At 41.3% G+C, this 24,386-nt stretch overlaps 1 protein-coding gene across 1 annotated transcript; it reads left to right on the forward strand.

The window, feature by feature from the left end:
- The first annotated feature begins 5,743 nt into the window (after positions 1–5,743).
- Positions 5,744–23,734, forward strand: LOC115176451 (uncharacterized). The gene is made up of 7 exons (XM_029736494.1): positions 5,744–6,617; positions 12,628–12,772; positions 14,157–17,039; positions 17,340–17,497; positions 18,600–18,662; positions 18,861–19,046; positions 19,147–23,734. The coding sequence occupies exons 3-7, from the start codon at positions 16,273–16,275 to the stop codon at positions 20,322–20,324; spliced, it is 2,352 nt and encodes a 783-aa protein (XP_029592354.1). The 5' UTR covers positions 5,744–6,617; positions 12,628–12,772; positions 14,157–16,272; the 3' UTR covers positions 20,325–23,734.
- The last annotated feature ends 652 nt before the right edge of the window (positions 23,735–24,386 follow it).

Genomic DNA, 24,386 nt, shown 5'->3' on the forward strand with positions numbered 1-24,386 from the left:
ATGGAGCTCTTTGGCATCAACTCAACTCGCCGTGTTTGGAGGAGGAGGAATGCTGCCTATGACCCCAAGAATACCATCTCCACCGTCAAACATGGAGGTGGAAACATTATGCTTTGGGGGTGTTTTTCTGCTAAGGGGACAGGACAACTTCACCGCATCATTTGACGGGGCCATGTACTGTCAAATCGTGGGTGAGAACCTCCTTTCCTCAGCCAGGGCATTGAAAATGGGTCGTGGATGGGTTTTCCAGCATGACAATGACCCAAAACACACGGCCAAGGCAACAAAGGAGTGGCTCAAGAAGAAGCACATTAAGGTCCTGGAGTGACGTAGCCAGTCTCCAGACCTTAATCCCATAGACAATCTGTGGAGGGAGCTGAAGGTTTGAGTTGCCAAACGTCAGCCTCGAAACCTTAATGACTTGGAGAAGATCTGCAAAGAGGAGTGGGACAAAATCCCTCCTGAGATGTGTGCAAACCTGGTGGCCAGCTACAAGAAACGTCTGACCTCTGATTGCCAACAAGGGTTTTGCCACCAAGTACTAAGTCATGTTTTGCAGAGGGGTCAAATACTTATTTCCCTCATTAAAATGGAAATCATTTTCTAACATTTTTGACGTGTTTTTTAGGATTTTTTTGTTGTTATTCTGTCTCACTGTTCATATAAACCTACCATTAAAATTATAAACTGATCATTTCTTTGTAAGTGGGCAAACGTACAAAATCAGCAGGGGATCAAATACTTTTTTCCCCCACTGTAGGTTGTCTATCTGGTGAATATTTCATAGTAAAAAACAGGATTCATTTCCTCTATCTGTAAAGGTCTGAGAACACGGGATGGGTGAAAAAGCAACAGGGGAGATGAGTTGAAGGAGGGAGCCACTACACTTGAGCTCCACCCATTGTGTCATGAATTCCATACACACCTGTTTAGTGAAGTGGAATGTGCCACCAGCAAGCAGGCTGTCAGTTGACGTACATAATGAAGGGCTCCTTCCTCTGGCTTGGCTGCAGTGAGCAGCATGCAGAGCAACCAGCTACCCATCTGGTTGGAAATAGCTGCCTGACATCCTGGTAATTGCCCTCAGACACCTGGGTGTTGGGCTGGAGGTGACGCTAGGAAACCCCCTGTTTAGAAAGGTTTTTCACCTTCTAGTCCCCCTCAGTGGAAAGGTTGATTCAACCGTCTATCGGAGTACCCTACCACCTTGACGATTATGGAGATAGAAAATACGGAGTGGCTGCGGATCCAACTTTTTTGGCCCCATCTTCCCAACAGCTGAAGGTCCCGAAGCTTTTGCTCGTGTGGAATTCTCTACTTTATACACAGTCTTGGCTTTACTCATAAACAACAGGCTACTGTTGCGACTGGCGCTCGTTTAGATAAAGTTAGATCAAAGCTGAAACAATGTCTGCAAAAACACTGATACTGGTCTACATAACAGGACCAAAAAGAGTAGTATGCTATGTTACTGTGTAATTTCTTCTGAGATTTTAGGATGATTGTACAAATGGTCACATTTTTCTCCAACACAACATCGTGCTCCATTAGGCAAAATATTTGATTTTGAACTAAGCACAGCTAGGCTATGCTACAGTTTGTTAACTCCGCCTGCTTGTTAACACGTTCGCTCACTACATAATAAAACAACACTAGGATACTTCCTAACTGCACTGTAGGGTACTTCGTGACTACACTGTAGGGTAATTCGTGACTACACTAACTCATTAACATTTAAATCTGCATATCCCCCTGAAACAGATCATATGTTTGGTATGCAGATGCTGCATGGATGTTTCACCGGTAATTCTTGAATTATCATAACTGATAGAAATGTGAAGGGAGGTTCTTTAGGAGTAGATCAGAGACTGTGTAAAGTACAGAATCTTGCACATGCACAAAAGCTTCGGGACCTTTAACTGTCGGGAAGAGAGGTCCAGAAAAGTGTTATCGACAGCCACTGCCTAGAAAATGGGTGTGTTCGGGCGGTAAGCCAAACGAAGCCGACTAGACGAAAGTCTTCGGGTGAAGTCTGGGGAGGTGCATCTGCAACAGCCGAAAGTCGGACACTAGTGGTTTAACAACAGCAAGGCTCAGATCAACATGGCAGTGCCAACATAGCTGCTGTTTGCAAAAGTTCTTCAGAATAAATGTAAAAGTTTATCACACACTCACAAACTGAAAACAATGTGTGTACATTTAAATGATTACAAAGTCTCATATCGCAGGTGACGAGAAGCAACTGCGGCGACTTCTTCAAAAACTGCATGACCTTTGATCACATGATTTTTGTAAGGTTCATGCAGTCTACATGTAGGCGCAAGGCGGACAATTTTTATAACTAATGCAACACACTTTAAATGGTAGTGACCAACGATGGTCACGATTTGGCAAAAGTGATCCACTTCAACGTGCCCAACTTTACATAAATCATGTGATCAAAGGTCATGAACGTTTGACTGCAGTCGACAGTAAGTTTCTGCAGATGCTCTTCATCAACTTCATCCTGCAACCATCACCTGCATTGTGGGAGGCTCTATTGTCAACCAATCATTACGGGTTTTTTTATATGACCCACACCAATGTGACCAAAGACATGACTGAAACAGGAACCAACTTTGCCACAAGTCATATATACAGTGGATATGTACAAATTAATGTGATATTTGAGGCTCTCCGCCAATTGATAGTAAAATGTACACACATAGTGGCAAGAAAAAGTATGTGAACTCTTTGGAAATACCTGGATTTCTGCATAAATTGGTCATAAAATTTGATCTAATCTTCATCTAAGTCACAACAATAAACAAACACAGTCTCCTTAAACTAATAACACACAATTCTACGTTTTCATGTCTTTATTGAACACACCGTGTAAACATTCACAGTGTAGGGTGGAAAAAGTATGTGAACCCTTGCATTTAATAACTGGTTGACCCTCCTTTGGCAGTAATAAACTCAATCAAACGTTTTCTGTTGTTGCGGATCAGACCTGCACAATGGTCAGGAAGAATTTTGGACCATTCATCTTTACAAAACTGTTTCATTTTAGCAATATGATGTTTGGTGTGAACCGCTCTCGAGGTCATACCACAGCATTTTAAATCAGGTTGAGGTCAGGACCACTCCAGAAGGCGTATTTTCTTCTCTTGAAGCCATTCTGTTGATGATTTACTTCTGTGTTTTGGGTCGTTGTCCTGTTGCATCACCCAACTTCTGTTGAGCTTCAATTGGCGGACAGATAGCCTAACATTCTCCTGCAAAATGTCTTGATAAACTTGGGAATTCATTTTTCCATCGATGATAGCAAGCTGTCCAGGCCCTGAGGCAGCAAAGCAGCCCCAAACCATGATGCTCCCTCCACCATACTTTACCGTTGGGATGAGGTTTTGATGTTGGTGTGCTGTGCCTTTTTTTCTCCACACATAGTGTTGTGTGTTCCTTCCAAACAACTCAACTTCAGTTTCATCTCTCCACAGACTATTTTGCCAGAAGCGCTGTGGAACATCCAGATGCTCTTTTGAGAACTTCAGACGTGCAGCAATGTTTTTTGTGGACAGCAGTGGCTTCTTCCGTGGTGTCCTCCCATGAACACCATTCTTGTTTAGTGTTTTACGTATCATAGACTCGTCAACAGAGATGTTAGCATGTTCCAGAGATTTCTGTAAGTCTTTAGCTGACACTCTAGGATTCTTCTTAACCTCACTGCACTGTGCTCTTGCAGTCATCTTTGCAGGACGGCCACTACTAGGGAGAGTAGCAACAGTGCTGAACTTTCTCCATTTATAGACAATTTGTCTTACCGTGGATGATGAACATCAAGGCTTTTAGAGATACTTTTGTAACTCTTTCCAGCTTTATGCAAGTCAACAATTCTAAGATCTCTTTTGTTTGAGGCATGGTTCACATCAGGCAATGCTTCTTGTGAATAGCAAACTCACATTTTGTGAGTTGTTTTTTATAGGGCAGGGCAGCTCTAACCAACATCCCCAATCTTGTCTCATTGATTGGACTCCAGGTTAGCTGATTCCTGACTCCAATTCACTTTTGGAAAAGGCATTAGCCCAGGGGTTCACATACTTTTTCCAACCTACGCTGAATGTTTAAATTATGTATTCAGTATAGACAAGAAAAATACAATAATTTGTGTGTTATTATTTTAAGCACACTGTGTTTTGTCTATTGTGACGAAGATGAAGATCAGATCAAATTGTATGACTAATTTATGCAGAAATCCAGGTAAATCCAAAGGGTTCACATTCTTTTTCTTGCCACTGTATATTTTCAGTTTGTGAGTGTGTGATATGGGGGTTGGAGATGTGTTTATTTTGACATTAAGAACAACATTTCTAAGCAATGGCAACACTGCCATGTTATACTGAGGCTTGCTGTAGTAAAACCACATCAGTGTCTGACTTTTGGCTGTCGCAGATGCACCTCCCCCAACTTCACTCCTCAACCTTCGTCTACAGTCAGTTGCTTTCGCCTTACCACTCAAACGAACCCAATATCTGACCCTGCTGTATCAGTGGTTGGGGGCAATGTCTGTATTCTCTCCCCTTTGCTGGCTCCTGCCAGCCCTTTTTACCCACAACCTAATACTGTTCTCTCTTTCTGGGATTTGCACAGCATGGGTTTTTTCATTTGAGAAAACATTTCAGGCTGTTCATAGAGGTATAGAACATACATATGTCATACAGGGCTATTATTGTTTTCTCTTATTATCTGCGAGGTTTAACACCATGAATAAGCCCCATGCTTTACTGTTGGCTGAGAGGCTATAAGAGCTAGTATTGTAATCTGGGAGTATGATGTGCTTGGTCAAAAATAAATTAACATAGTCATTATTCTATGAAATCTAATGAAACACATACAAAAAAATACCTTTATGTGTTATGCACACTACATGGAATTAGGGATTCAAACTTCTCTCACTTCTTTGAAGACATCAGCGTTTTATCACATTTTGAAATTTTAGGCCTATCCGTCATGGTTGACAGATTCACTCACGCGCATCAGTGTTCTGGCTTTGGACTGCGCCTGTCCTCTTCCCCCACTCCGTTTTCATCCCTTTCATAATTGCCACCAACATAATCACACAGTTGCTGTGGCAACCGTTGGTGCACCCCTCTCTCTCGTTCTCTCTTTCTCGCTTTCTCTTTTAATACCCACATACAAAAAAAATATAGTGAGAGAGTGTATCAAGGCAGAAAAATATCAAAGGCCCCCATTTTGATGTATTTTTGCGCATTTATCATCTGATGACCAGCAGCATCATGATGACCGATGGCTGTCAATTTTCATCTTCATTTTTTTCTTCTAACACCTGTGACACTGTAGAGCAGCAGGGCTGGACTACCTAATTTTGGGCCCCGGGGCACCTACCTCCAGGGGGTTTTGTCATGAGTCTGAGAGAAAATGTTGCAGTTTTAAAGCTAATTTCATGCAATTATACACATTTTGCCATGGGGCAAAGTAAAAATTGTGCTGTTTGTAGTTTATCTCATGCTATTCTTCACATTTGACCATGAGGCTGAGAGAAAAATGTCCACATTTAAAGCTAATTTCCTGCTATTCTACACATTTTGGCGTGATGCTGAGAGTAAACTTTGCCATTTTAAAGCTGATTTCCTGCAATTCTACACACTTTGCCATTGCTTATGACATGTTCATATGCTATCTTGGGGGCCCCCGACTTCGGGGGCCCCGTGGCACGTTTGCCGTCCACCATGGTCCATAATCCGGCTCTGCATAGCAGTTGCAGTGCATCATTGAAAAGGATAGCTCATGTCTTCTGTATACAGTCTTTCTGGTATTGGAACCAATCGTATTGGAACCATAATCACTTCCTTAAGCCAATTACAGACCATCATGGATGGGTTGGAATTCAGCATCCGAAAGCTCTGGATAGAACTCTCATCAACACCAGTTCGAGCGACCAATGGGAGCGCACTTGAGCTTTGCGGACCTTAGTGAGACCAGTCGCACAATCCCATCGGCATTGTATGATCGGGGTCGGTCGGAATTTCTGACGGAACTCTTATATCAGCTTGGAATAAATGGAATGTAAATTTGCAGAGGAAAAATGTGTAGTTTAATTCAGGAAGAAAAAAATCTGGCGACCTTCCTTTTGACGGTGTGATATGCCTATTGTGCTGCACTTGCTCGCTATAGTGAGTTTCGTAGGATAGCTAGATTTGCGTTTTCTTCTACGGATTTTTTTTACTAGACAATTATATGTGCAACACATGGAATTTATGCACATCGTTTAGTTACAAAATGTATTTCACCAGGAAAAGTTAGACAATATTTCCATAAACTTGCCATTGCACAGCTTGTAGGCAATTCTAATAATAGTTTATTCCATCGATAGAGTCAACTAAAAGAGTTTAGCTCAGGCTAGTAAAAATAAATAGTGCAGATATGTCATATTGTCGACGGATATGCTGGTACACAACATTGGGCAGCAGTTTATCGACTACAAAATGAGGAGGATTTGTCACAGTAGTCTTCCTTCAACAGTTTATAAGACAGTCGTTATTGCCTAACCAGAGCGAATATATCGCAGCAATCCAGTGCGCACGGTCTCCCCGGCTGTTATTCGGCAGAACGCGCAGGTAAGACAGGGAATATATGAACCTTTTTTGATACAGGAACATCATGAAACAAATGCTCAGTAATAGTTTAAATTGTCTTCGTGTTTCTCGTTACCTCGGGTTCCACATATGGCACAAAGTGATTTGCTATGAATATGGATAAATATAGGATACAGCAACAAAACATATTGATTTGAAAGCTGCGCCACAGAAATCAACTTATCACATAAACACGCTTGTAAGACGCAGCTGATACACATTGACACAGTTTTTATACATTGATACTTCATATGTGATTAGACTACACACACGCAGCCAGTCAGTGTATACACACTCGGGTTCTTCTACACCCACGCACGCTTAATGATACATGCAAGTCATACCTCCGTAACCTACATGCAATAATGTATGCGTGCAGTGGCTGAGCTACAAGTTGTTAACCTGTAAAATATATAGATGTGGCGAAGTCCATTCATACACAGACCGGTTACAGCCAGATATGGGTACACAAGCAGCAGCAGGTTCATTGCGCAGTTAAACTCACTATGGGCATTTCAGATTTACGTCTGTTTGCACTAGGCTACTTCTTCTCTGCTGGCCTTTTATCAGAACTAAAGCCATTTTTTTGTGCAGTGTGCATATTAGACTATTGTTTTTCAATATGGAATACGAAAGGAATGTTGCATTTAACATTTTGCTCTTCACAGGGTTTGGAGATATTTTCCTCTCCACACCCTGATTGGATCAAACCAATCTGAAACCAATGAGTCATGATGGACACGTTTTGTTACATCTTCTTCACACTATAGTATCATAAATCAATAAGCAAGATGCTGTTGCTGTGATACAATGGCATGCAGGATTAGTCCTGTGTGTTTGTTCTGAATAATTTAGTGTCATGTCATGATGTCCTTGCTTCAGTGGACATGGAACTCATGGATACATCATTCTGATCTGCACAGCACTGAGTGTTTTGTCCTTCACTTTTTGGTCCCATGTATTCGCTCACTCCCTCCCTCCTTTCCTCCCATCCTTTAGCATGCAACAATGTATGTGAGACAGCCTCTGCCCCCACTCCTCATGCAACTGCAATGCTTCTAGTCAGGAAGAGATATAACTATAGAGAGACATCTATAGAGAGGAATCTAACTTACAATGTTACAGTATAAACTCAGTGGCCAGTTTAAGGTACACCCATCTAGTACCGTGTCGGACCTCCTTTGCCTCCAGAACAGCCTGAATTCTTTGGGGCATGGAAACGTTGCTCAATTGGTATCAAGGGACCTAACGTGTGCCAGGGAAACATTCCCCACACCAATACACCACAGCTACCAGCCTGTCCAGGCAGGATGGGGCCATGGACTCATGCTGCTTACGCAAAATCCTGACTCTGCCATCAGCGTGACGCAACAGGAACTGGGATTTGTTGGACCAACCAAAGTTTTTCCGCTCCTCAATTGTCCAGTGCTGTTGATCACGTGCCCACTGGAGCCGCTTCTTCTTCTTCTTGTTTTTAGCTGATAGGAGTGGAACCCAGTGTGGTCGTCTGCTGCAATAGCCCATCTGTGACAAGGACCAACAAGATGCCATTCTGCACACCATTGTTGTACCGTGTCGTTATTTGCCTGTTTGTGGCCTGCCTGTTGCACGATTCTTGGCATTCTCCTTCGACCTCTCATCAACAAGCTGTTTTCGCCAAAGGATTGCCACTTACTGGATGCTTTTTGTTTGTCGCAACATTCTCGGTAAACCCTAGACTGTCGTGAGTGAAAAGCCCAGGAGGCCGGCTGTTTCTGAGACACTCGAAACCGCGCGCCTGGCACTGACGATCATACCATGCTTAAGTCGCTCATTTTGCCCATTCTAGCGTTCAATCGAACAGTAACTGAATGCCTCGATGCTTGCTTTATATAGCACGCCACTACCATGTGACTCAATCTGTAGTGGCAAACTATTTTTGTAAACTGGCCACTGATTGTATAGTAGTAACTATACAGATATAACAATAGAGACTAACTTACAGTATATAGTAGTAACTATAGAGATATCTAACTTAAGATGTTACAGTATATAGGAGTAACTATACAGATATAACTATAGAGATTAACTTACAGTATATAGTAGTAACTATAGAGATACAACTATAGAGATATCTATCTTACGATATTACAGTGTAGAGTGGTGACTATATAGATATAACTATAGAGATATAACTATAGAGATATCTAACTTCAGATGTTACAGTATATAGTGATAACTATAGAGATATAACAATAGAGACATCTAACTTCTGATGTTACAGCATATAGTGGAAACTATAGAGGTATCTTACTTACAATGTTACAGCATATAGTAGTAACTATACAGATATAACTATAGAGACTAACATACAGTATATAGTGGTAACTATACAGAAATAACTATAGAGACATCTAACTTACGATGTTACAGTATATAGTGGTAACTGTAGAGATATAACTATAGAGATATCTAACTTACGATATAGTATATAGCAGTAACTACAGAGATATAACTATACAGACTATACAGTATATAGTGGTAACTATAGAGATAAAACTATAGAGACTAACATACAGTATATATTGGTAACTATATAGATATAACTATAGAGACGTCTAACTTACGAAGTTACAGCATATTATGGTAACTATAAAGATATGACTATAGAGATATCTAACTTCTGATGTTACAGGATATAGTGGTAACTATAGAGATACAACTATGGAGATATCTAACTTACGACGTTATAGCATATAGCGGTAACTATACAGATATAACTATAGAGACTAACTTACGATGTTACAGTATTTTGTAGTAACTACAAAGATGTATCTATAGAGATATCTAACTTCTAATGTTACAGCATATAGTGGTAACTATAGAGATATCTAACTTCTGATGTTACAGTATGTAGTGGTAACTATAGAGATATAACTGTAGAGACATCTAACTTACGATTTTACAATATGTAGTGGTAAGTATAGAAATATAAATATAGAGACTAACCTTCAATATATAGTGGTAACTATAGATATGTAACTATAGAGACATCTAACTTGCGATGTTACAGTATATAGTTGTAACTATAGAGATATAACTGTAGAGACATCTAACTTCTGATGTCACAGTATATAGTGGTAACTATAGAGATATAACTATAGAGATATCTAACTTACGATTTTACAGTATATAGTGGTAAGTATAGAGATATAAATATAGAGACTAACCTTCAATATATAGTGGTAACTATAGAGATATAACTGTAGAGACATCTAACTTCTGATGTCACAGTATATAGTGGTAACTATAGATATATAACTATAGAGACATCTAACTTGCGATGCTACAGTATATAGTGGTAACTATAAAGATATAACTATAGAAACACCTAACTTCTGATGTTATTGCATATAGTGGTAACTATAGTAAATCTAACTTAGGATGTTACAGCATATAGTGGTAACTATACAGATATAACTATAGAGACTAACTTACAGTATATAGTGGTAACTATAGAGATATAACTATAGAGATATTTAACTTACGATGTTACAGTATATAGTAGTAACTATAGAGATATAACTATAGAGATATCTAACTTCAGATGTTACAGTATATAGTGGTAACTATAGAGATATAACTATAGAGTCTAACTTACAGTATATAGTGGTAACTATAGAGATATTACTATAGAGATATCTAACTTAAGATGTTACAGTATATAGGAGTAACTATACAGATATAACTATAGAGACTAACTTACAGTATATAGTGGTAACTATAGAGATATAACTATAGAGATATCTAACTTACGATGTTACAGTTTATAGTAGTCACTATAGAGATATAACTATAGAGATATCTAACTTCAGATCTTACAGTATATAGTGGTAACTATAGAGATATAACTATAGAGATATCTAACTTAAGATGTTACAGTATATAGGAGTAACTATACAGATATAACTATAGAGACTAATTTACAGTATATAGTGGTAACTATAGAGATATAACTATAGCGATATCTAACTTAAGATGTTACAGTATATAGTGGTAACTATAGAGATATAACTATAGAGATATCTAACTTAAGATGTTACAGTATATAGGAGTAACTATACAGATATAACTATAGAGACTAACTAACAGTATATAGTGGTAACTATAGAAATATAACTGTAGAGATATCTAACTTAAGATGTTACAGTATATAGTGGTAACTATAGAGATATAACTATAGAGATATCTAACTTAAGATGTTACAGTATATAGTGGTAACTATAGAGATATAACTATAGCGATATCTAACTTAAGATGTTACAGTATATAGTGGTAACTATAGAGATATAACTGTAGAGATATCTAACTTAAGATGTTACGGTATATAGTGGTAACTATAGAGATATAACTATAGCGATATCTAACTTAAGATGTTACAGTATATAGTGGTAACTATAGAGATATACCTATAGAGACTAACTTACAGTATATAGTGGTAACTATAGAAATATAACTATAGAGATATCTAACTTAAGATGTTACAGTATATAGTTGTAACTGTACAGATATAACTATAGAGACTAACTTACAGTATATAGTGGTAACTATAAAGATATAACTATAGAGATATCTAACTTACGATGTTACAGTATATAGTAGTCACTATAGAGATATAACTATAGAGACATCTAACGTCTGATTACAGCATATAGTGGTAACCATAGAGATATAACTATAGAGACATCTAAGGATGTTAACTCATATAGTGGTAACCGTAGAGATATAACTATAGAGACATCTAACGATGTTAACTCATATAGTGGTTACTGTAGAGATACCTAACTTCTGATGTTACTGCATATAGTGGTAACTATAGTAACATCTAACTTCTGATGTTACAGCATATAGTGGTAACTATAGAGATATAACTATAGAGATATCTAGCTTCTGATGTTACAGTATATAGTGATAACTATAGAGAAATAACTATGGAGACTAACTTACAGTATATAGTGGTAACTATAGAGATATATGTGTAGAAACATCTAAATTCTGATGCTACAGTATATAGTGGTAACTATACAGATATAACTATAGAGATATCTAACTTACGATGTTACAGTATATAGTGGTAACTATAGAGAAATAACTATAGAGACTAACTTACAGTATATAGTGGTAACTATAGAGATATAACTATAGAGACATCTAACTTACGATGTTACAGTATATAGTGGTAACTATAGAGATATAACTATAGAGACATCTAACTTACGATGTTACAGTATATAGTGGTAACTATAGAGATAAACCTATGGAGACGTCTAACTTACGATGTACCAGCATATAGTAGTAACTATAGAGATATCTAACTTCTGATGTTACAGCATATAGTGGTAACTATACAGATATAACTATAGAGACTAACTTACAGTATATAGTGGTAACTGCAGAGATATAACTATAGAGATATCTAATTTCTTATGTTACAGCATATGTCATTTTTAAATTTTTACTTGTAGGTGTGTGGATACTGGTGTGTGTGGATACTGGTGTGGATACTGGTGATACATTACAGGAATTATAACTGCATGATGTTTCACTCTAATTTGCGTCTTTAGTCGTGACAAGTCTTTTGGATGAGTATATCCTGCTGGTAAATGCAGGTTGGGATGCCTTTTCATGAGAATAGATGTTGTTAGTTGAAATGATAAGGAATGTGGTGATGGACATAGAATAATGTATGGATAGAGGATGAATTGAAAGAGATTATGGTATCATGGAATAGCCTTTTCATGAGAATAGATGTTGTTAGTTGAAGTGATAAGGAATGTGGTGATGGACATAGAACAATGTATAGATAGAGGATGAAATGGAAGATATTATGGTATCATGGACAACCAGTGATGATGGAGGTAGAAGTTTCAGAATTGGCTAATAGGCGTAGATTGGACTATACCTCATTTTCTGTCTCTCTCTCTCTCCATCTATCTCTCTCTCTTACACACAGACAGAGCTGCAGTGCTATTCTAAGAGAGTTAGCTGCCTCAACCCACGCACCAAATCTGAGAAAGAGAGAGAAAGGGAGAACGAGAGCGATGGGAGACAGGAGAGAGCGAGAAGAATGAAAGGAGAGAGGGAGAGACTACAGAAAGGTTCAGAATGCCTGTAGTGTACCACAGTCACACACACACACACACACACACACACACACACACACACACACACACACACACACACACACACACACACACACACACACACACACACACACACACACACACACACACACACACACACTTGCTGCCACTTCAACAACAGCATTAACAGTGTACATTGTGCAGATATCAGATCTTGCAGATGCAAGTGAAAGGACATCCAAACCACTCACTTCCATCATATTTCATGCTTGTTGTGTCACCCTATCTTGTTATGTTGTTTGGGTTGTGCATTTGTGGGTCTGTCTAACTGTGATGTGCTGTGCTGTGCTGTGCTGTGTTATATTGGTAAGTGCTGGGAGAAATGTACTTGATTCTGTGCCACCCACACACCGCCCTCCCACTCACGACCGTCTCTGTGTCTATACCTCTGGCTCTTCCTGCTCCCCACCAACTCTCTCTGCTCATTTAAATCCCGACCCTACATTTATCCCCCTGCTCTGTCTCTCTGTTTCACTCTTTCTTTCTCTCCCTCTCTCATCTGCTTTTCAGGAGCTGATGCTCCTGCAAAAGGCAGACACACTAACACAGACACACCTAGCATACCTTCATGCACACACACCGTGAAGGAGTAGCTTTGTATGTATGGATTTATTGTGTATTTATTTATATAGGATCCTAAACTGTCAATTGATTATCACATCCTTCCAGTTAATTGATCTTTATTCATCAGTTCAACCTTTACCTGTTGGTTTGAATGTTAGAATGAGTGACATGCCCCTTTAATTGTGTGAGCTGACTGCGTTCAAGCTTTGTTAATTAGCTGATTGCACTTGCACACACCTGTGGCCTGCTGCCTGATGCGCTTCAGTTTGTTTAAATGGAGGATGGTGTTCTGTGTGTGGGACTGCTGGGATGCTGGGATGTCTGCAAGTTTAAAAAAAACTACACTATTTATTACGATATCACTATCTCTGTCTCATCAATGTGAGGGCCAGCTATCTCACACACGCATAACAGCACACAAATTCAGGTGCATATAGCTGGCTGCCCTGCACACACACACACACACACACACACACACACACACACACACACACACACACACACACACACACACACACAGCACACAAATTCAGGTGCATACAGTATGCATGGTGCACACTTCTTGACAAGTTCTATTCCAATTTATTCATAGCAATTCATGAGTGTCTTACAGAGTGTGTTGTCTGTGTGTTGCTGTGGTGTGTGTTAGAATACGAGGGAGGGAGTGTGTGTGAGTGTGTTTGTGTGTGTGTGTGTGTGTGTGTGTGTGTGTGTGGGGGGGGGGGGGGGGCTTGAAGTCCACTCTCCTAATCGATTCTTTCTGTGTTCCATACAGGATCCACAAATCTGTGAAGACATTCCAGGCCTGATCCCCTTTCTCCAAATCTGAAGACAATCCAGGAAATCAAGCAGAACTTTCAGGGAACAGAAGTGTTCTTTATAAAAACTTGGAACAACAGTGAGAACTGCTGGTTGTATTCTCCATTGTTTTTATTCACATGTATTGAAACAAGTAGAGCCATCAGTGATTTCAGCAGCCCCCTCCCGCCTCCCCTATCCATGCCTACATGCTCAGCGACAGATAAGAACTGTTTTGATAATTGTATGTAATTATAATTTGTGTGGGAGACGGAGCTGTCTCTGTCTATTATCACCTGTAACCTCAGACACAATAACTCCACACATTTACATATTTCTCTCCAAAAATGCTTTTCTTTCAGTTTTAGGACCAAATGAGGAATAATCTGAGTTATTGAAGGAATGGCACATGTGAACTACAATGTGCTATTCAGTCCTCAACCATCATAATGAGACACAACTGAATTCAATCTGTAGAGTTACATCTAAACCTCAAGCTCTTTTCCTTGTAAATTCTATACTAGACCATACATACTAAGTTTGTACATCTAAACCTCAAGCTCTTTTCCTTGTAAATTCTATACTAGACCATACATACTAAGTTTGTACATCTAAAAACAGAGGTACCCACCCAGCCACTAGCTAAAATGAAAACGGCCTTTTCAGCTGTCTATTTGATATAATACGATTTGTCGTACCGTTTTATATTTTCTCCTCATTTGCGGTATTCACTGTCCTCTGTCCTTAATGTAGGGCGCTGGCTCTGTAGCCTTCAGCCCAATCAGAGGAACAGTAAGTGCCTATGCATTTTAGATAAGACCATAAAACATTTAAGTAAATAAGTGGCCAATGCATTATGTAGTTAGTGACCTGTGATGTTTATATGCCTGGAAGGGCAATGTCCTGCTTTACAGTCACACAGTAATGTTTACACTACGCCACAGCCATTCAGTGCCCTGACCCGTTAAGAACCACTACGCCACAGCCATTCAGTGCCCTGACCCGTTAAGAACCACTACGCCACAGCCATTCAGTGCCCTGACCCGTTAAGAACCACTACGCCACAGCCATTCAGTGCCCTGACCCGTTAAGAACCACAACCTCTCCAACTGCCAGTCAAATGGTCTGCAACATCTAAAAGCACAGGAACACAAATGATTTAGATTTATTTAGCACCAGATTTATTTAGTACAAATCTTTTATTTAGCATAATACTGAAACATTTAGATATTTATATGTAGAGATTTTTCTACTTTTTCAGAGAATATTAGTTTACAGGCAAACTTGGAATGTATCCAGCGCCAAAAAGACATGATTGAATCATTAACTGTTTACATTTTAGGAACAATGTTTACAGAGGACTGTTGCCCTTAAAACACAGGCCTATGTGTCATTTTGTGACATATTATTTTACAAGTGCCATAACCGAAAGGAAATGTATAACATTGCCATAACTCTTTGAGGAAGCTTACTTCTTGTCTTCAGCAAAACAAAGCACAACGTGTTCAGGAATACGTCATGGTGAAGGTAAAAACCCTCTGTTTGACCTTTCATCCAAGGAGATTCCATCTATTTTTGTATTTTTTCATGTGAATGTTATAACCTCAAACTAACTTCACATGATTCATAGCTAGGTTTTGTATGGTAGATAGATTGTAGAACTAGGAGAAGAAACAGACGATCTGGGTTTGATCAAGATCATCATGTTCAATTTACCCTCATTTACTCTGTGAGGCTTATACAGATCTGATTTTACTGTAATGGGATGCAGAATATTATCACAGATGTTGATGTTGAAGATAATAGTAACAGAATGAAAGCCATGTAAATACCTCTGTCACCAATGGTTGACACTTACAACTGGTTGACACTCATGACTTCCATCTCTTAAAGCGTATCTAGAATTCATTCACAAAGTTCATCAGACATACTCATAATTAAATTAAGATATTTTGAAACTATGAGTACCAAACAACTCATACCTGCTACCTAAATGTTTCAAATAGTGTTTTAGTGGTTTAATTCTGAAAAAAGGACAGCATTGTAACAGCGTTGAGTCGACAACAGAAAAGAGAGCTCTTAGTCATGTAAAGATGACGCCCACCACCAATCTCCAAGTCTTCGCCGTCTCCCTCCTCTCTCTCCTTGCTGCCCCACTTACCACAGCTGAGGACAGCTCCCCCTCTCCCACTCCCACTCCCCTACGTACCGACCCCCGGCCTCGCCAGGGGGGCTCCACTGACCCCCCTCAGTTTGCCCCCAGCCCCCCTCTCCTCCTCCTGGCCATCCATGCCAATCGCCCCGCTGCCCTCCGGGGAAGGCCAAAAGCTCCAGAGAAACTTCCAGAATCCCCTGGGGTTCTGGAGACCCCACCCCGGCCCCTGGCCCAGATCATGTTCCCCAAGAACGTGACGTCTGCGGCAGCGGGAGCCCTGGCTCCTCCGTTGGGCGCGGCCCAGGTGGCTCCTCCTCCCCGCAGACTGGTGGACGTGGACGTGTGCCATGGTTACTATGACGTCATGGGCCAGTTGGACAACACCTTCAACTGCTCCAAGGACAGCTTCATCTACTGCTGTGGCAGCTGCCACTACCGCTTCTGCTGCCCCGACCCCACTCGTCGTTTGGAGCAGAGCAGCTGTACCAACTACGACTCCCCGGATTGGGCCAAGACCCAGCCACCAAACGCCATACTCCTGGATGATGATGAGCCGGAACTGGACCCTCTGCAGCCTCTGAGCCACAACACAGGATTTGTGATTGGAGGTGTCATTGTGTTTATGGTAGCGGTTGCCGTGGGGATTAAGATAATGTTCAACAAGGTGTCGCAGCAGGCCAACAACGGAGAGATCAACATGCCCAGGTGAGGGGAGGGGTCAATCAGTCCCAGACCAGACAGATGAACAGACAGAGTGTAAGACAGACAGACAGTCACACAGACAGATAGACAGATGGACAGTCAGACAGACAGATAAACACAGATTCTTTAATAATTTCATAATGTCGTTATAACATGTTTATAGCATGTTTCATTCATAAGATCAGACAAGATATGATATCGTTAATGCCAGGGGGGAACTGTTATTTCTCCAGGCAATAAAACACATTTTACACCAACTTATACGTTTACATTTTTGACATGATCTTTTTGGTTTCTCCTCAGAGCGCTGGTGGACATGTTGCGTCACCAGTCCAGTCCAGTGCAGCAGGATGAGAGGAACAACAGCGTGGCTCTGTGTGGTTCAGGGGAAGGACAGGGTACCCTGGGCAGACCTCCCAAAAACCTCTACGCCCCTGGCCTGCCCAGCAAGGACAACAGACGTGAGTGGCCAGGGGAGCATTCAGTTGGAACAAACAGGAAACATGTTTTTGAAATGAAAAAGGGAAATGAGGACAAGCTCACATAGTACACCTCGGTTTCAAAGCCGTTTCTCCTGTTTTGTGCTGTTGTTGGGCTTTAGGCTTATTTCAAACTGTCTTGTAAGAAAGGGGAAGGAGTAAAATGGATTAGATTAGATGAGGTTATTAGTCATATGCACGGTCTTGCAGATGTAATCGCAGGGCACAGTGAAATACTTATGATCCAAGCTCCAACAGCGCAGGTCAAAAAAAGAGAAGTGAATGAGACAATAATAAAAATAATATTACAACTGTAGCAATGATAATGTATATTGGGGGGAGGGGCAGGGTAAGTGCTATTGGGAGGGGGTAGAATATCCATAGGGGGTGGTAGGTTGGTGGTAGAACCTATTGGCCAGTCTGACAGTTTTTGCCATGATACTCCTATACTGCCAGCGTCTGAGTGATGGAAGCAGGGAGAACAGGCCATGATGGCTTGGGTTCCTGCGACGCCTGGTGTTGTAGGTGTCCTGGAGGGCAGGCAGTGAGCACCTAATGGCTCGTTTGGCTGAGCATACCACCCTCTGTAGAGCCTTGCAGTCAGCGGCGGTGGAGTTGCCGTACCAGGATGCAATGCAGACCGACAGTCGTCTCTCGATGGTGCTCCTGTAAAACACTGTGAGGGCCCTCGGAGACAGGACAAGTTTATTCAGCCTCCTGAGGTAGAAGAGTCGCTGTCGTGCCTTCTTTACCGCGGTGTCCGTGTGGTTTCACCATTTCATCTCATCTGAGATGTGTACGTCGAGGAACTTGGAAGTTTCGAAGAGGGACAGTTATGTGAAACACAGTGAAATATCCTGGTCGATTCCCACAGGCTCAATAAATGATAAGTGAGTGAGCGTGTAAAGGGGAACTGGCCCAGGTAATGTAAAAGAGGATGGATGCCTTGATCTTAATGTGGTTAATAAACCATGAAGCTAGAAATCTCCTGATAACATCCACAACTGAACACATCATACAGTGTTTATGTTATGTATACACTGTTGCTCCACTGCTGATGACTGTTTGTTTGTTTGTTTTGCAGTGGGGAATATTCAACACAATTTTATCCATTCAGGAACCAGTCCCAATCACACTGCTACCATCGGTAAGTCAACTGGTGGTGTAAATGGTTGGTTCCAGTGACATACTGTAATGTATGCATCTGGTGCCCTTCCATGTTTTACAGTTATTCACAATAATGTCTTAGATGTCAATTATACCAACCTGGTTAGATAAAGGTTGTCCAAAAAACAACAATTAAGAAACAAACACACCATAACATAGCTGTCTTTTGACCCCTCAGAACACGCCCCCCGTATGAACAACGCCCAGCTGGCGGCAGGAGGCACTCTTCTGTCCAGCAAACACAACAATACTAAAGGGCAGCCCTCCTTCCACCACTCCCTCCACAACCTGGCACAGCTCCCCCCATCCTACGAGAACGCCACCAAGCCAGAGCTCAACAGATACTCCTCGCTCAAACGCCTGGGTGAGTAGTGTAGCACGTAGCAGCATAGAGATAGACCCCGTTACACAGAAAACAATAGCTCTATGACTTATGTGTTTCACTATTCCTCTTTTGATTCCAGAAAAGAGTGGTCTTGATGAATATTCATCGGGCTACTGCACCACCAAGAGGCGTCCCCACACGGCCCAGCCTGCTCTCCAGTCCTCCAGTCACCACATCCCCTGTGGCGGAGACTACAACACCATGGGTGGGAGGGGCACCCTCCCCCGCCACGCCCCCCGACCCTGGATCCAACCCACCGGCCTACCCCCCGTCTCCCCCACGGTCAACCCCTACCCCCTGGACCCAACCGAGCAGCACTACAACCCCAACTACGACACCCTGTCCAAGCCTGCCAGGAAGGTCATGTCGCAGGACCAGCTACTCAACATGGGGGACGTCCCCGGGAACACTGGGACCCTCTCCAGGATGTCCAAGAACCAGCAGCACCAGTACTACAAAGCCATGGCTGCTGCTACTAAGAACTCCAACACCCAGACCCTGACAAGGAAGCCCCAGGATCGACCCCAGGAGCGGCCTCAGTCCAACACCCAGACCCTGACACGGAAGCCCCAGGATCGACCCCAGGAGCGGCCTCAGTCCAACACCCAGACCCTGACAAGGAAGCCCAAGGACCGACCCCAGGAGCGGCCTCAGTCCAACAACCAGACCCTGACAAGGAAGCCCAAGGATTGGGCCCAGGAGCGTCCCCAGGATCGCCTACTCATGTCCCCAGATCATCTGGAGGAAAGCATGGGTAGAGGGGTCGGAGGGATGGGAGTGGGTGTGCAGGATCCATACGCCCATGGAGGCGGGGGAGGCATGGTCCCCACTCTCCCCCGGGGTGGTCTCACCCCTCAGCAGAAAGCCCAGTCCCAGCAGAATGTATGTGCCACGCCCTCCCTGGACCGCCACCACATGATCAAGATGAACTCTCACCCCACCTCAGGGAGGGAGCAGGAGAGAAGCCAGGGCATGACGGGGCATATGAGCGGAGGCATGGGGGGAGGCATGGGGGGCTGGGGTGGTAGCGAGATGCCCGGGGCGGGGGTTGTCATGGGAACAGGGACGCTAGGGGGCCACAGCGCCAAGAGGATGGCTTTCGCTGCCAAGAGGCAGAACACTATCGAGCAGTTACACTTTATACCAGGAGGGGGCGACGGAGGAGCGGGAGGAGGAAGTAGAGGAGGAGGAAGTGGAGGAGGAGGGGGAGGCAGTCAGGGCATCAGGACAGGCAGTAAGAATGAGGTGACAGTGTGAGGGGCACCAGGTAGAAATTGCCATCAACTGCAGATCTAGGATCAGATTATCTCACCCCTAAACCAACCCTTAACCATTAGGGGGATGAAAAAATATCTGACTCTGTATCGGTGGTTAGGGCAAATTCTACCTACTGTGTGTGTGGTCTTCATGAAGAGAGTAGACATATGAGAATAGGAAGGGTAGAGAAGGAAATATGGTGAATCAATCTGTACATATAGGGAGATGAAGGACTTGCTTAGAGGTCAAAATGGTAGAGGAACGGAATTATCCTGCCATTTTTATATATGTGATACATCAGCCATATTTCATATCTAAATGTGCCATATTGCCATACACTGATGCCATGAATAACTGAAAAAGAACAAACGTGGGAGAAATTAGATAGCTAGGACTTAGTTAAGAAACTGGTTTGTTCATGCATAACCTTGTGTTTTATATCAAATGTTTTACAGAATAAAGAAACTTTTGAGCCATATTAGAAAGGAGGGACCAAGATAATATATCTAAGTATGAGAGAGAGAAGGGCGGTGTACGGCCAGACTGTGTACTTCAGTGTTACATAGAAAAACAGGATACACTTGTATCAAAGGATGCTATTTTCCTCATGGAGCATTGAACTGATGATCTTCATGACCTATGATGTGGAATGTTGGATGACGTAGGGTTTTGAATCCAGGGAGTGGTGTACGAGTGACCCGCCTCATTCTGACGCAGGAAAACAGAGCTGTCGATAGTTGCTTCTTGTGTGAATGAATGAGTGACCTTGGGAAAATTGCTTCCATACATTCTCTAGTTGCCCCCAGTAACTGATCTGAGATCGGTGTTTTGCATCCCACCACCGCCTAATAGTTATGCTCAGCATTTGGGGAGGTTGAGCTGATCCTAAATCTGTGCCTAAGTGCAACTTCTACCTGGAGCTCCCCTGTGACCCAGCTGTCTTCATCAGGACAACCAAATCTGATTGAGCCATGAGTCACTATGTTTGACGAGGAACTTCTGAGTTGGTCAGCCTACCAATAGGATGATTAGCTACTGCAACTACAGGGTATTTTCTTTCATAGAGCACAAAAAGTACAGTATGATGCAGGTGTTGCACTTCATAATACGACTGACCTTCAAAGCCATGCATTGGGATACAAATAAAATACCACAGAGAAAGCACGTCTGACAATCACCATTTTATTATTCTCACTAGAGAACTGACACAAGCAACATTTCTACAGGACAATACAAATGATTGGCTTCAGAGCAATCCAAAGTGTATGTGTCTAGTGAATTGACTGTAACAAGGCAGTGGACTATAATACATACTGTAGGATGACTCCAATGATGAAGCAGTCAGATATGAGGGTGAGACTCAGAAGAGACTTGGGTGGCTAGGATGCCCTTCATCAGAAGAGGACCTTGCTCGTTCGTAGTAACACACTCCAACCGTTCTCTATTAGGTAGAAATGTCATAATATCAATAATAATGCTTAATATTAAGGGCTATCCTATCCTACATGTGTGGCTTTGGACCATATAATACAGCATATTAATGCTTTCACTTAATTTTTGGTGTTGATATTGTCGCTGACGTGTGAGTAATAATGTTCTGTAGATAACTGGAGTCAAACTTGTAAAAAAAACATGAGCAGTTTTTTTCCAGCCCAGCTCAAAGAGGGAAACACTAAGACAGAAACGTTTTTGCACAATCCCCTGATATTTGCACCGGATAAAGACAGACATATTTTGTATCACGTCTTAGTGGTTTACATTCAGCAAAAAAAGGACACTCAGTCACTGGTGATGCGCGGGGCTGATAAACTTAAGGGACTTAAGAAAATGAACAGACTTGTATTCGACTAAGAGAGTATAACTGTATATATATATATCATCTACAGTATACAAAGTGTCTCATATTGCTTACAAATTGGACAGAAGAAAAAAATCTGACATAATTCAGGAGATAAAATGACTGACATGTTGATACAGATTTTCTTTTGACAATCTTCCTATACACAACGGTAACTTACCCAGTGAGCAAAATGGCATCTTTTAGACGTCCATGGACGTCGGCGTCAGACGGTGTTCACTGGGTAGTCCGTGTCGGTTATTGTCATGATTACAACAAATGTTATTATTAATGATTATTATAATTGTTGTTATAATTAATGGTTATCTTGTAGTTATGATGTTGGTGTTATTTTTCTTAGTGAGATTTTAAGTGTTTACATGTTTTTAGATACCTATCTTTCTCATGACATTTTGTTTGTTTTTGTTACATCTGAACACAAAATGGGGATTCAAACAAACACTGTTTAATCTTGATACATGTCAACTCCATGCCTTGGTAATGCATTGACAATATGCCTGAATACAGGGCTTTATTACAGTATGTGTTGAGACAATGGCCCAATTACAAACCTATCCCTAGATGTAGCCTTCTATCTAGACTATTTTAAAATATTGCATAGGTATTAGCAAAAGTTGTGTTGGTTCCACGTGTTGGGGTGGAATGATTACACTCACCGTTCACAAGGTCATACAATACTGATAGGGACTAGGGAGGGAAAAGTTCTGGGTCTGGGACCAAATTGAAACACTTGCTAATACCACAGCCTAACCCAATAAAACCAAAAGGGTTAACACATGATGTCACAATGTATGTGTTTACATTAATGTCTTAAACACAGGTAGGTAAAAAGAGTATAACAGTAACTACCTGAATGTTCAGTAACAGTGTCTTTTTTCAGGGAATTAGGACAGCTAACCTAGTTTTAGATTTGTATTTAAGTCACAGAAAGTCTGTAGCAATGTCTGTACTATCGCCACAAGCCATAACCATTGAAACAGTCATTACATACACTTCTGCCATTATTTTGTACATGGTAACCTTTTTTTGTGTAATTATATTGTATTTTGTATAGCTAGTACAATCAGAATATTCTAATGGGTTGTGGCTCTCTTCTATAACACATTAATTTGAGGCTTCAACAAATTATATGTGAGTATTTAGTGGAATGTACAGTGACCACCCAAATGCTTAACATTTAACATATTTCTATATAGCCTATTATGTGGCAACAGGGATATTTTTGATGAGTAATGACAAATAACACATGTAATAGATGGTGAATAAAATAAGACACAAAGAGATGAATGAATAGGTGTATGTTTCAACGCCATCATTAATTCATTTAAACCTATGTAGAACGAGGAAGGATAAATCTAAATCTAGATTTGTATGAGATTATATAGATTTGTATGGGATGATATTTACAAGTGAACTTCATGAATGTTTTCATGACTATTATTAATTTTAATATATAAAGGCCTACTTTTAATTTCTCCAATGCATTTTGATCCCCTTGGATACAGCAGTGATCAAACACTACATTTGTAAAATAAAGTTGGTGGAAAAGGTTGTCAGACTTGTTTCTTTCATCAGGGTCTTACTCAAGTACTGAGGAAATTGTATGATATTAGGAGTGATAAACTAGCCATCCTACTCAACTATTCTCATATGAAGTGACTCTACTGACAGGTAAGATTGAATAAATGTTAGACGTTCTGTGGGAAGTTGTTCCTAAATCTACAGTAGGCTACAACTAAATCACTAGCTAATAGGGCAGCCACCCCCCTGGAGAGATACTGTCCTGCAAGCTTTCATTTCAACGAAATTGTAACTGTTCCCCAGGACCTTAATTAACTGAATCAGGTATGTTACCACGGGTTTGGAGCAAAAGCCTGCACCAGTAGCCTTCAGGAGTTACCCCTGATACAGGGATACATTACCATTTCAAAGAAACATACATTTGCATGACAAAGCCTGTCACCCCGCATGTGCCAGAATGACAAGCATACAACTGCATGTCCAAACATCTAGGCATTTTTTAAAAGTTGTATATGAATGACAATGAAATGCAAGTTAGCAAATACACGGCAGCCATTTTAACAAGTCTGGTTGGTGAATGCTATGCCCAGCTGCAGCATGAAGCCAGTTAAAATGGCTTCAACCTCCCGCAGAGTCTGAATCTATTTCTGACGGATTTTTATCACATTATTTGTCATTCGGAT

Source organism: Salmo trutta, chromosome 37 (genome assembly GCF_901001165.1).
Source record: "Salmo trutta chromosome 37, fSalTru1.1, whole genome shotgun sequence".
Lineage (NCBI taxonomy): Eukaryota > Metazoa > Chordata > Actinopteri > Salmoniformes > Salmonidae > Salmo > Salmo trutta.